Source organism: Polyodon spathula, chromosome 60 (assembly GCF_017654505.1).
Source record: "Polyodon spathula isolate WHYD16114869_AA chromosome 60, ASM1765450v1, whole genome shotgun sequence".
NCBI classification, from domain to species: domain Eukaryota; kingdom Metazoa; phylum Chordata; class Actinopteri; order Acipenseriformes; family Polyodontidae; genus Polyodon; species Polyodon spathula.
The window spans coordinates 481,042-494,965 of record NC_054593.1 but is presented as its reverse complement, the minus strand read 5'-3'; the positions used below and the strand labels follow the sequence as shown (position 1 = coordinate 494,965).

The window sequence follows — 13,924 nt, the reverse complement described above, 5'->3', positions numbered from 1 at the left end:
TTTTTAAAGAAATATGGTCTGTTAAATTTCTGTTTTTATTTTTTAATGTAAAATAAGATGTTTTTTTTAAGGGAATATTCTGTAAAAATAAACATCTTGTTTGTAAGGTAAATTGTCATTTTATAAGAGAAGGCAATTTAACCTCTGTGTTTACTATAATTTTACCGTTGAATTTACGGACATTTCAAATGGACGCGTGCACGTGTGGCGTCAACCTAATGAGCTCTTTAGCCCTGAGTTCTTGGTTCCCACAGCGAAGGGTTCAGGTGGTTCTGTGATGTTGTGGGGCGCATTTTCCTGGCATGGTTTGGGTGCACTCATTCCCTTAGAAGGCAAGGTCGATGCTAATCGCTTCTTAGTGGTACTGAATGATCATCTTCACCCCACGTTGCAGCATTTTTTTTCCTGCCGATGGGCCCTATGTTTTGTGCCCTATATATATATATATATATATATGTGTGTGTGTGTGTGTGTGTGTGACCGGGTGGTTAAAACAAGTTTTTTTTTTTATATATCGGCCAAATGCAGGAGTATCCCTTTAAGGCACCGAGTTATAAGAGGGAGTGCATCAGAACAGTTTCAGCAGAGCGCGAATATCTCTGGATGGAGAAAGAGCTGTGTTAAAGCACGGTTTGCGAAAATTTTCTGGGAAACCTGAAAAGAGAAATAGCGGGGGTGTATACTTTCATGTAATAAAGGTATGATTTCGCTATTGTTGATTTAGTCAAATGTGTGTATAGAACATGTTAAATTTGACTATTTGACAAGAGATGATGTAACACGTGAGATGGAGATGGCGGGCCCTGAGTGATAATGTGTATCTGTTTCTTACAGAGGCCGCCACCACCCTCTTGCTCTGTAAAAGATTGTTCACCTGTCTTTAAAACAAAACCCTACTTCTGTCTTTACCTGCTCTATTCATTTGTACCCTTCCCTTGTGTTACCTCTCTCTCAAATCCTTCTTTCTTACTAATTTTGGTGAATAAACCGAGACCCTGAAAAGAACCCCATAACCTGTGTGAGTGTGTTCAAAGAATGAGAACAAAACACGACGACCCTGGGAGGAGGGGGGGTTTACATTATTTGTATATGTATATATATACACACACACACACACACACACACACACACACACACCAGTACTTTGCAAAAGTTTTAGGCAGGTGTGAAAAAATGCTGTAAAGTAAGAATGCTTTCAAAAATAGACATGTTAATAGATTATATTAATTAACAAAATGCAAAGTGAGTGAACAGAAGAAAAATCTATATCAAATCAATATTTGGTGTGACCACCCTTTGCCTTCAAAACAGCATCAATTCTTCTAGGTACACTTGCACACATGTTTTGAAGGAACTCGGCAGGTAGGTTGGCCCAAACATCTTGGAGAACTAACCACAGTTCTTCTGTGGATTTAGGCAGCCTCAGTTGCTTCTCTCTCTTCATGTAATCCCAGTCAGACTTGATGATGTTGAGATCAGGGCTCTGTGGGGGCCATACCATCACTTCCAGGACTCCTTGTTCTTCTTTACGCTGAAGATAGTTCTTAATGACTTTCGCTGTATGTTTGGAGTCGTTGTCATGCTGCAGAATAAATTTGGGGCCAATCAGATGCCTCCCTGATGGTATTGCATGATGGATAAGTATCTGCCTGTACTTCAGGCATTGAGGAGACCATTAATTCCTACCAAATCCCCAACTCCATTTGCAGAAATGCAGCCCCAAACTTGCAAGGAACCTCCACCATGCTTCACTGTTGCCTGCAGACACTCGTTCGTGTACCGCTCTCCAGCCCTTCGGCAAACAAACTGCCTTCTGCTACAGCCAAATATTTCAAATTTTGACTCATCAGTCCAGAGCACCTGCTGCCATTTTTCTGCACCCCAGTTCCTGTGTTTTCGTGCACAGTTGAGTCGCTTGGCCTTGTTTCCATGTCGGAGGTATGGCTTTTTGGCCGAAAGTCTTCCATGAAGGCCACTTCTGACCAGACTTCTCCGGACAGTAGATGGGTGGACCAGGGCCTCGCTGTTTTCTGCCCATTCTGAGCTGATTGCGGTGCTGGACATCTTCCGATTGCAAAGAGAAGTAAGCATGATGCGTCTTTCATCTGCTGCAGTAAGTTTCCTTGGCCGACCACTGCGTCTACGGTCCTCAACGTTGCCTGTTTCTTTGTGCTTCTTCAAAAGAGCTTGGACAGCACATCTGGCAACCCCTGTCTGCCTTGAAATTTCTGCCTGGGAGAGACCTTGCTGATGCAGTATAACTACCTTGTGTCTTGTTGCTGTGCTCAGTCTTGCCCTGGTGTATGACTTTTGACAGTAAACTCTCTTCAGCAACCTCACCTTGTTAGCCGAGTTTGGCTGTTCCTCACCCAGTTTTATTCCTCCTACACAGCTGTTTCTGTTTCAGTTAATGGTTGCCTTCCAACCTACATATTGAATTGATGATCATTAGCACCTGGTTGGTATAATTGTTTAATCATACACCTGACTATGTGCCTACAAAATCCCTGACTTTGTGCAAGTGCAGCTAGAAGAATTGATGCTGTTTTGAAGGCAAAGGGTGGTCACAACAAATATGGATTTGATATAGATTTTTCTTCTGTTCACTCACTTTGCATTTTGTTAATTGATAAATATAATCTATTAACATGTGTATTTTTGAAAGCATTCTAGCAGAGTGCACAGCACTGTCACACAGATATAATACACTGTAGATCTAACAGGATGCACAGTGCTGTCAGACACAGCAGGCAAGCACAACTGGATTATATAGACACCATGGTGGGTTCCTGCTGTAGTGTTATATAGTGTGGTCCTGTGTGTAGGACAATGGATCAAAGCTCTGCCCAGCACACTATCACTTTATATAGACACCATGTTGGCGTGTGGTCTTGCAAGCATATGTAGAGAACTGCTTATTCAATTGTGATGAAACCTGGTCATGACATTCTTCATGTGAATTTCATTATGCTTGCTTCAATGTTGCCCAATCAGTCAGACATTTTACATGAACCAAAAGTGTGTACTGCATTTTAGGTTTTTGTCTTGGTTATCCATAAATAGAAGCAGTCAATTTCTACCCCATAATATTATACCATAGGTTATAAAACACACCCTGAAGACAGCAACACACAAATTAAAGTCTCTCATATGCTTTCAAAAACAAACCTGTGAATAAAACAAGCAATACAAAACTTCCAAGTAGCATAAATGAAGCACTGCCTGTCAGCCGTTTGAATACTGAGTGAGGCTCTGACGTGCGTTACTCAGTGAGCTGCATTTGCAAAGCCCAATTGGAGAAGCAGTGCCTCGATACCCGTCCTCTGAGACGAGTGTAATGACATCATGCCCAGTCTGTTCCTGCCCTTGGCTGTGGTAACACAGCCTCATCTTGGCTGTTATTACCTAGTGAGTAAACAGACCGTTATAAACCACCTCCCCATTGGAACGCAGCAGCTACACTGACAATGCAGCTGAGTGTAGGTATCACACTCTGTATCAATGAAAGCATTGAAAAAGTTTCAATCACAGCAGCTTCTGGAGGAACAGATTCAAGTGCATGCCTACCAGTTAAGATTTAACACCCTTAATTGTTTCTAAGGGAGCTTTCAAACCTAATGAAATTCAGCTCCTTTTACACCAGCCAAATTCAAGGGAATTTGAGTTTCTTTGAAAGTCTCATCATTCAGCCAAGGATCATGCTATATTAACATACCTAAAATAATATCGATCCAGTGCAAGTTAAGGATCTGTAACAGCACAAGGAAATACACTTGCAGAACAGGATGCAATAAATGCAATTCTATGGTAGAGCGTGTTCACGCTCCAAGATATCTGGATTAAACACTGGAGGGACCCTCAAGTACTCCCACCTCACCTTGTGAAAAGGCTTAACAGACCACTCAGGCTTACTGCTCAACAAGGTTCAAGCTTTACATTTTAGTAGTGAGCAGAGGGCCTCATGGTGTAATAGATTGAGAGTTATTGAATAGGACATTCAAATGTTAGACTGGAGGCATAACCAAGACAGTCTAGCAGTCCAACCCCCCCTTACCAGGTTACCTTTCAGGCATTACTAAACAAAGCCATGCAAGACAGACAGTTCACATTAAGTCTTTATTAAAACTAGAAGCTTAACATCTCATAGCTTTAACAGCAAAAACTACAACAGCAAGTAAAAGGACTCCAACTGCAACTCCCAAGACTGGAATAGAGGGGGCCAGAGGTGTGTTCTCTGAAAAGAAATGCAAGAGAAGCATTAGGACCCTGAGGGAGCCACACAGGAGTAGATGCAACTGTGTTGGGTAGATACAGCACAGAGCTAGCCCCACTACAAGGGTTGTGGAAAAGCAAGGCTATTGGTCAGCAGGGTAAGGATTCGATTCTGTAGAGTGCCTGGGACGAGCATCAGTTTAGAACAGGAGGAGTTTGGAAACTGCAGTCCCTGCAGCTGCCATATTGGCTCCAAGGTTTCTTTTAGGGGAATCCATGAAGCTTGCCATGCAAGAACCACAATACCTACCCAACCTTCCCCATCACCACAGAAAGGAACTCCATGATGGGACAGGCAGGGCACTAGTGTCTTAATGCTGAACTCACCTGCTGCTTTGACACGGTCAACACCCCCCTCTGGTACAATTTGAACCGGTCCAGCAGAAATGTAGCCTTTGACAGAGTCTGCCAGCTCAGTGCTGCGGGCTGGAAAACAAACCCCAAAGTGTTAGAGCCAAGGAGCAATTCAGAGTTTATATAGAAGCTATCATGTGCATCCTATCAGCACTGCAGGAGAGGCCAGATACACCCTGCCTACCCGATCTCTTCTCTCCAGCGACGCAGGTTTTATTGCAGGCACCCTCCTTCTCAGAATCACAAACCACAGCTAGACAATGCAAATACACCTGCAAAACATGAAGGGCAGCTAGACAGTTGACGTACCCTGGTTCAGTAAAATACACAACCCCTTCAGCCAGCCTAACACCGAGCACAACTACCCACTTCTGGTCCTGGAGGTACTCCACTCCAGTTTAATAGGGAGTGGCTTTAGGGTCTGGATTGGGGTTTAAACTAGTAGGAATATGGTTCCCCATACCTAGAGTAGAGAGACCTGCCTGAGGCAGGAGGATGCCAATACAGAGCAAAAGGCTCAGGTTGAGCTCACAGAATGCTACCAACCTGTTTCCAGAGGGCTTGGTCTTCAGCAGGCCGAGCCTGGACCTCAAGCCTCTTCAGGTGGTGGGGGCTCTTGGTGAGAGCGCTGGCGGACACTGGGTGGAACCGGGTCTTGTAGGAGTCTCCACTGGCCAGGCAGCTGCAGAAAAAAAAAAAAAAAAGGAGGAGACATTGGTGGGAACAACACTGGGTGTCAAGGCATGGAGCTTGAACACTGAAGCACAGGTACTCATTTTATAAAGTCATGCATCATAGCAGGAGAGTTAAAAAGGCTAGGAAGCTTTCTGAAGTTTGAGACACATGCAGTTCCCACCAGATTTCAATTGCCATGGGTGTGTACCATATGGCCGATTAATCCAGATCAAGTCAAACTCATGAAACCAAGAGCTTTTGATACTGAAAAGGTGGCCACAGGCAGAGATGCCTTTCAATCAGGATAAGGAATTCTGTACATTTAGGCACAAGCTATGCTGCCATGATATTCCTTCTGGTCTACAGTAATGTACCAGTCAACCCACTTCCTCCTTAGCTCCCCCACCTGTCAGTGACCAGGTCCCATTGAGGGCTGGCATCCAGTTCAGGGCTCTCAGTGGCCCAGCAGTCCTGCAGAATGAGCTGGTCGGCCAGGTTCTGGGGGTGCAGGAGCTCAACCTCTAGGAACAGTGGCTCCAGCATAGACTGGGACACAGGGAACGCAGAGTAGAACTGGGAGTAGGACACATCTGGAGGGAAGAAGACAGGTTGAGGGGCCTCCCATCACTGCCATGGTTGTAAAGCTCTTTGCATGTAGACCAACCATTCCTGCTGGGTTAGGGACAACTATGGTTTGGGCAGAGTGGGACTCTGCAATTGCAAGCTTTGTACTATTAAAGCCACAGACGTAGCTATACTGTACCGGGACAACTAAGCAAGGTGGTCTGCCAACCCAGCTGTCATATAGATTACTCCGTTCTGGTAAAGAAAGCTTTTATTGGAAAGGGAAGAGAAAGCAAAAGCATACCATTAAACAATAGTTTCTGCATGTGCAATTTTAGTATCTGGTTACCATTAACAGCCAAGCTTAAGCCTTGCATGCAACAGAGACTCATGGGAGTTTAGAATGAAGACTACAGAACACAAATCTGGCCAGGGGAGTTGCAGTTCACCAATACCGACCTCTTGCTATACGGGCCTTCAGATTCAGGACATCTCTCAATGGCCTGCTGCCTGTGAAACACACAGAATTGGCGTCAGTAGCAGGTTGATACTGCAGGGCAGGAGAAAGAGCTGACCAATAGCATGCCAGGACTGGGCAAGCTAACCCAGGCACTAGAAAAGCCATACCTCTATCCCCTTGGCTGTAAGGATGGAACTGCAGGGATCCTAACCCTTTGACAGAGTAGGGGGCAGGGGCAGCCTTCCTTTCAGCTACCAGCTCCAACGTGTCATTGAGGGGGTAGCGGCAACGAACGGTCAGCCTAGGAGAAAGTGGTACCAGAGCCACTGATTCTGTGCAGTATTTGATAAGACAGTCAATGTCTTTAAATGCAGTGGAGTAGAGTTATGTACACAATTTATCATTTAAATAGTTCATGCAGAGTGACGCCTTACAGCAAGTGAACTACTGGCAATAGAAGGCCATTTTTAGAGTGGTATTGTAGAGCTTGCCCCAAGTTGGCAGCTACTGTCAGTACACCTCAGTTCTGTGCTCTAGCCCTCAAAAAGGGGGAAGAGGGAGGATTTCTAGTTGTTCCCTTCATGCATGTAGCAGTGCCCATGCTCAAGGTAGGATTGCTGTACTGGTCGCTTGCCTACAGTGGAGGGACTCCTCATGCTCACCTGTATTCAGAGTCCCTGGTGATGACTGGAGCATTGGGTGGGAACAGTGCTCTGGTATACACCACCTCATTCTCATAGATCAGGTAGTTGCCCACAATCTGAAGACACAGGAGCCAGAACAGCATGCCGTTAATACAAAGCAGCCCTCCCTCCACAATACTAGAAACAGCCAAACACCCCCCACCCTGCAAATCTAAACACTGATAAACAGGAGCCACCACATTGGAAGGAATCTTGCAGTAGTGTTTTCTAGGGCACAGATGCCAGGCTAGTTACAGATATGATCAAACAGCACTTGTAGGGATGGTTATATTGGCCCAGGCTTTGCTTTTAGTATGGTGTAGGAGGGACTATTGCATTGATCTACAGCACCTGGCTCCTAGTCCCACAGGTGTTCACACTGAAGGTGAAGAGAGCCCTGGTCGAGTCAGACTCTTTGGGTTTGCAGGTCTTGTCCAGCAGGGTTGTCTTACTGGGTTCCACTACTGGTATGGGCTCCATAGTCACAGCCACCACTGTCATCACACCACCAGGCATGCACACTGAACAGAGTGGAATTAAAACAAAGCATTCAAGTGAGAACTTGCTGCACGAGCCAGTTGGAGATTTCCACATCAATCCTGCACCAAGGGGCCTCCAGACTAAAAGAGCAGTCTATTGCAAGATGTGGCCAGGCCTTGGATCTGGATAGCAACAGGTTTAATAGCAGTACAGAGGGGAACTGGCATCAGCTAGAACATGGTCTGCACACCATTGAGAAGTTGGGCAAACTACACTGAAACTGCAAGCAAAATGATCACTGAAATATTCTCTGCAGCTAAAGTGTTAGGAGGTAGCTTCTAGTCACAGGTATGCAAGAAAGGAGGTGCAGTGCACCAAGACAAAAAGTCAAGCCCACATTGTGGAGCGTCTTACCCAGCAGCTGCTTGGTAGCAAATTGACAGCGCTGTACCAATGACAGCACTGCCTCTAGTGTCCCAACAATCCTGAAGGTCAGTTCTACACGAACAAAGAGGCCTCGGAGAGAGATATCCTGGAAAGAGGAGACAAGGGACACACTGAGGCAAAGACCTAGAGCTCATTATGGGTTGAACTGGGCACCAAGTAGTGGAAAAACCTTGCGCTCTCCCAGGTGGTAGCACCATATCCAACCAAAAGCAAGCCTAGTCATGCTGCGACAAGCTTCCAATTCAACAACGTCTCCATTTGCTCAATTAGGCACTAGCATCTCTACCCCTAAAGAGAGAGGTCTTGACCCAGGATTAGACTAATGCTGCAACACCCAGCTCAGCCACGAGCAGTCTTTGCTAGGGAGGATTTTAGTGTCTCCCCAGATGCTCACCTCATAGATGCAGCCAACACTGAAGAGCGGCACCTCTACAATAAACTTGGTCTGGTTGGTAACTATGTAGCCTCGGCGAGCAGCCAGCTCTGAGGTTAGCTGGTGCTTCCCAACGTACATGACCCAGAGGTAGTCCATGTTCCCGCGGCTCACATCAAATACTATGCTGTTCTCAGTACAAAAGCCATTGACATCAGGAAGTACTGGGGAGGAAGTGGAAAGCATTAAGGAGATGCCAAAGAAATGCACCACACCTTCAGATGCCAACAGTCCAATCTTTAGCCATGTGCTGGCAGTCACCTTCCCTGGGTATCAGTGCATGAAGACAATTGCTCTCAAGGTAAATTGCCAGTAGGGGTGCATATTAGGTGCATGCAGAAAATGATCCCAGGACAAGGGTGCTAGCTTGCAGTAGACAGTTTATGGAGGGTTACAAATGCTTGTAAAACTAGCTTGTTGAAAGCACGTACAGGCCATCATCCAGGGAATTGGTATCCCCCTCATGGGCATGCAAATAGTTCAGTGATCCTTTGGTTGGGAGGCTTGTGCAGGTCTAGGCAGTCACCCCAGTGTTCAGAGACACTTCTGCCCCAATACTCACCCACATCCTTAACCTGACACACGATGGTTGCCGGGAAGAAATAAGGCTCGTTCTCAGGAACGATGTTCAAGGTGTAGTTAATATTCAAGGTGAACTCCCGGACCCCAGCGCCAATGTACTGCCAGAGAAGAGCAATAGTAAGCAGCTGTACTGGGTGTTCATGCACTACTCTAGAATTAGAGCTCCACAGAATATCTGGGGCCACATGGGTAATAGCCATTACTAGAAAGACAGTATGGCATGGGCTATGGTGCAAGAGTAAAGCCTATGAAATAAAGACAAATAATGTTTCAGCTAGCACCCTGTGCAGTGTATGTGTTGGCATGGAGGATACAGGTATCGTGACAGCCATCCTTAAGGTCACCCAGCTCAGGGCCCAAAGCTTTGGTTTCTATGGGATGTACAGGCATGCTTTCATCCCCACCTTCTGTGGGATGAGTGGGTGGGTGAAGGGGACCTTCAGGACAATAGACTTGGTGCCATTGGGGTGCTGGACCTCAGTGACCACAATGCCTTGGTTGATGGCCTCAGGAAGGGTCAGAGGAACCCCATTGATAGTCAGGTTCTTCAGCTCAACGTCAGGGTTGAAGACGCCAAGGGTCACTGTGAAGACCTTTTCTTCTGGAATGGTATCTAGGAAAGGAGGCATGAAGGTGTTAGCATTGCACATTTAGCCAGGTCTAGTGTTGAATATACAGGACACCCCTCCCAAGAGGCGCATCGGTTTTAGGCTGCATTATTAAAAAGGCACCCAAATCAGGGCTATGAAGGTCCATGCTGGTACTCACTGTTGATGACAAAGGGGGTTTCAGCAATAAAGGGGGTGCGGACTGGCTTGAAGGAGCGGTGCTGGGTCACTTCCCACTGGTCATCTGCCCACTGGTGCTCAAGGTACAGGTCAATGGCATACATGCGGTTGTACTGGTTATTTAGGACATGACTCTACAGAGACAGAAAGGCGTGATCACTAGGGGACAGCCAGGGTTCAACTGAAGTATTCAGGTTAGGGAAGTTTGCCAATACAGTATGCACGTTACAGCTCCCCACATGTGCATGAATATTAGTATTGACCCCGGGTCAGCTAAAATATCCTGCTACATGCCAAATGACCAAGAGGCATGTGTAGGCAACTGTCAAAGCTGCTGATCTAGAGAAGCACCAAGGACAGTCCATCTAGGCATAAATGGAGTCAGACCTGGTCACCTGCATGAAGTCAGAAACCAATTCTGTGCTTCCAGCAGCAGTTCTGTTACATCTGCATGCCAAGCAGAAATTCTGTTTGTAGCAGACTGCAAGACAAACTACAGAGTGGACACAACATCTATCATGAACCTGTCTGCTTGTCAGTTAGGCAACTCTAGCCAGCCCCTCCCCCATGTAAAACTCTAGGTTACCTTCAGGTAGCCACCCTCTGCACCATAAGGAATGGAGATTCCTACAAAGGAATCATTGACATTAAGGTTATAGTTCCTTCTTTGGATAGTGGCGAGGTCGAGCAGCTTCCCATCCACGCCCATGGAGATATCCTTGTCCTGGAACTGGTCAATATGCAGGACCAGTGGAGAGAGCACTCTGGGGGAAACCCAGGCCAAGTTCATCCCATCAAAAGTGCCATTATCTAGGAGTAGCAAGGAATCCGTTACTACATCAAATTGATATCCATTAGGGGTGCCTGTACAACAGGCAGCAATCAACACTGCAGACATTGCTCCACCCATCCAAAATTGGCTGGTAAGATTCTGTGGTGTCCAAGCATGCACACATGTTACTTCCAAGTCAAGTTTCAAAGAATAAAAAGATGGCTGCAGTAGTTCCCATGGCCATTGCTAAGATTGGCAAGCTTTAGATGATCTTACTCTTGGTACAGGCAGCAGAAGTGTCCACCAACAGCACCATCCACCTCTGCTTGTAGAAGACAGTTGCTCGGATTGCTTCCACTTGGATTCCATTAACCTAGAAGAACAAGGAAGACACTGGGAACTCAGGCACAGAATGAGAAAAGGGGGGACCCAAGTCTACGTGAACGCTAATGGAGCAAGAATACAGAACTTGTGCCCAAGTGGCAACTGTCTGGACATCTACCTATATAAACTGCTACTAAAACATGCAACTGGATATTTTCAGAGAGACAATGAGAAGTCCCAACACACCTCAAACCAGGACTACATTCCCATTGGTTTCAGGTCAGTATGAGATGTCAGAGTGCAGTTTTTGTAGCGGTCTCACCATTAGCAGCTCAGATTCAGGCATGTTAAATGGGGAGCGGAAGAGGATCCTAGTGGAGGTGGAGTTGATGCTGTAGCCCAGAGACTGGGCCAGGGAGGCATCCATGGAATTTGCTGGCTGGCCAGTCTTGTGGAACACAACCTTCCAAACTGACATTAATGCTTCCAGGGCCTGGAACACAGGGGAAGCCAATTAGAATTGAGGCGCTAGTCTGGTTTCAGAAGACACCAAAACACAGCAGCTTTACTTACTGCAGGGACAGCAGCTGGCCAGTCTTCAGTATCCAGTCCTTCCTGGGCAATCTCTGGTACATTTCTCCTGACAGATATCTAAGAGGACAGCATGTTCTAAAGGTTAGCTGAAGGCAGAGAAGCCGTACAGCCCTGTAGTTCTGCAGACCATCCCTGGGCTAAACCTAATGAATCTCAACTTCTACCTTCAGCAGAAGGGGATAATGCTGCACAGTCATTTAGGTTCATACCTTCAAAAATAGTTTCAAAGATGATTTTAATGCCAGTCACTCTTGACAAGAGCAAGAACTACTCAGGATTAACCCTGTTTGAAGTCTCGAGATCTGAAGCACAAAGCCATACAGTGTGTGCAAAACATACTCTGCAGTAGCAAATTCTACCTCCATACCCAAAGTACACAGCTATACAGCAACAAACCCAGCTATTGTCATCACTAGCAACCCTATTAGTCAATGCATTGTGGGTGCATTTTAACAGCCATGTAAAGCTACCTAGGATAATGGATCAAAGATAAAGGCATTACAGCATTTGGGGCAACAAAATATCTAGCTAGTAGGGCCACAGCTCAAATCCAGGCCTGGAGAACGGTCTTGCCTCCATGTAGTTCTCCTCACAGACGATTTCGCGGGGGTTCCACGGCTTGGTCGTACTGCAGCTCATAGAGAACGGGTAGTAGGTCTCTCTGCCGAACTGGTCGATGCGAGCCAAGCGGAACATCAAGCTAAACTCTGCGTCATTCTGAGAAAAGAAGCCGGTCTGAGCTTAGCAGGAGACACTTCTGATTGTAAGAACGGGGGCTTGCGACGAGCGTCACCGCACAGGACTCACCTTGCTGGAGACGTGACATGCAAGGAAAGAAGCGCGGAATATCAGATCACCGAGGATATTAAAGCTGTAGGTAAACCCACAGGACGCTGCGTATCTGTCATCCAGAGAGTGAATGCCGTCGTTAGCTTGAGGGAAAGAGAAAAGTAGTTTTATATCATGCAAATAAATACAGCTTACTTCCACTGAACCGCGCTCAGATATTCCTTACCAAGGATGTCAAAGCGGAAGTTTCCTCCAACTAAGAAGCTTCTTTCAGTCTTCATCCAGAAGTGTCGGTCCCGACACTCATTAACAAAGGTTCCTGCGAGCGAAAGGCTGTGTCACTGAATAGATAACTAGCTTTATTATTCACAATACTAACATAGGCAAACGAGAGCAGTTTCTACAAGGTACTTTTACTGCCGAGCGCAGCGCTCTGCATAATACGGGCAGGTACAGCGCGCTTTGGAGAAGCGAGGCCATGCATCGACAGCTTCAGTCAAGCCGAAATCTTCCCATTTAAAAAACAAAATTACGAAGCGCTAGACACCTAAACTGCAATTAGTAAAATGAACGCCACTTACCTGGCGGCGCTTGAGCCATCACATCCAAAGGCAGCAGTACACACATCAACGCAACTCTGAAAAACAGCGAATAAAATGGTTACACGTGGACACCTTCTGTATCCTGCACTAACGCGGCTCCACTCACGAGTTTATCACAGCAACTTCTTTCAAGACAGCGACATTGAAACAGAAGCCAGACACATCTGAAACCACATCTGAATTTAAACATAGCAAAAACGCATATCTAGCAAATGTTTAAAGTATTTCACCAAGAAAAAAAAAAAAACACACTTTTCTTTAAAACACATCGACTTACCCTAAAAGGAGTTTAAAATCCATGCGACCCATCCTTCGCAAACAAACCACACGCTGCGTTTCAGCGCTTCACAGTATAGAAAGAACCCGATACTCGCTTGTCAGAGTCGGGATGTTTCCAGGTATATAAAGCCGTTTGAATCAGCGTGCGCCCGATCGGGACGGGAGCACCTGGGCTTAATAATCAGTTTATTGTAATTATCTTAATTGCTGACAGACAGGAGCGGGTTCCTCATTCGCACACGCCCGAGGCAGCGCTGTGGAAAGTTGGGCAAATCTTCAGAGAGAGTTTTGGCCCCAACAACGGTATTTAATAATCTAAATTCACATGATAAAGTCCACACCTAATAATACTGTAGAGCTAAATGGAGTGAAACAGACTCTACAATAAACACAGTTATAGGACTCACTGTGTCTGACACATGTTTGTAGTCTTCACTGGCAGGCTGTTGTAGAAGTTTTATCATTTGTACAGTTGTGTGTTAATTGAGTCTGGGAAACCAATTCACCTTTTGGGTACCCTTTTAATTTGCTGCACACAACGACTGCGATGCTGGCTCCGGGGATCAACCCAGTGCGGTCTCCCTAGCGCATCAATACATTATACTGTAAATTTACAGTATAATCGTAAATCTCGAAAAAACTACTCACTTCTAAATCTTTTGTGGTCATTTTTGTATTAATTTAGTATAAATACATGTTAATTTGGTTTCATATGTTGTTTTTTTCTGACTTTATGTGAACGAAAAGACACAAAAGCGCCCGTTTTCTCATTGGAAATAGTGATATTTTGAAATTTACCTGTCCTGGTCACAAAAGCCAAGTTTGT

General features: G+C 45.7%; 1 protein-coding gene across 1 annotated transcript in view; it reads right to left on the bottom strand.

Moving 5' to 3' along the window:
- LOC121307887 overlaps positions 1-13,128 on the bottom strand; it is a 15,765-nt gene extending 2,637 nt beyond the window's left edge. Inside the window, exons 1-22 of the mRNA XM_041240204.1 lie at positions 13,097-13,128; positions 12,799-12,854; positions 12,444-12,536; positions 12,236-12,360; positions 12,002-12,145; positions 11,408-11,485; positions 11,157-11,327; positions 10,787-10,883; positions 10,325-10,548; positions 9,719-9,872; positions 9,355-9,563; positions 8,931-9,048; positions 8,330-8,532; positions 7,903-8,020; positions 7,360-7,529; positions 6,988-7,085; positions 6,493-6,626; positions 6,325-6,375; positions 5,708-5,891; positions 5,173-5,308; positions 4,600-4,698; positions 3,317-3,405 (exon numbers count right to left, since the gene is read on the bottom strand). Of these exons, the coding sequence (XP_041096138.1) occupies positions 3,317-3,405; positions 4,600-4,698; positions 5,173-5,308; positions 5,708-5,891; positions 6,325-6,375; positions 6,493-6,626; positions 6,988-7,085; positions 7,360-7,529; positions 7,903-8,020; positions 8,330-8,532; positions 8,931-9,048; positions 9,355-9,563; positions 9,719-9,872; positions 10,325-10,548; positions 10,787-10,883; positions 11,157-11,327; positions 11,408-11,485; positions 12,002-12,145; positions 12,236-12,360; positions 12,444-12,536; positions 12,799-12,854; positions 13,097-13,128 (2,783 nt within the window). The remainder of the gene's footprint in view (positions 1-3,316; positions 3,406-4,599; positions 4,699-5,172; positions 5,309-5,707; positions 5,892-6,324; positions 6,376-6,492; positions 6,627-6,987; positions 7,086-7,359; positions 7,530-7,902; positions 8,021-8,329; positions 8,533-8,930; positions 9,049-9,354; positions 9,564-9,718; positions 9,873-10,324; positions 10,549-10,786; positions 10,884-11,156; positions 11,328-11,407; positions 11,486-12,001; positions 12,146-12,235; positions 12,361-12,443; positions 12,537-12,798; positions 12,855-13,096) is intronic.
- Between the last annotated feature and the right edge of the window lie 796 nt (positions 13,129-13,924).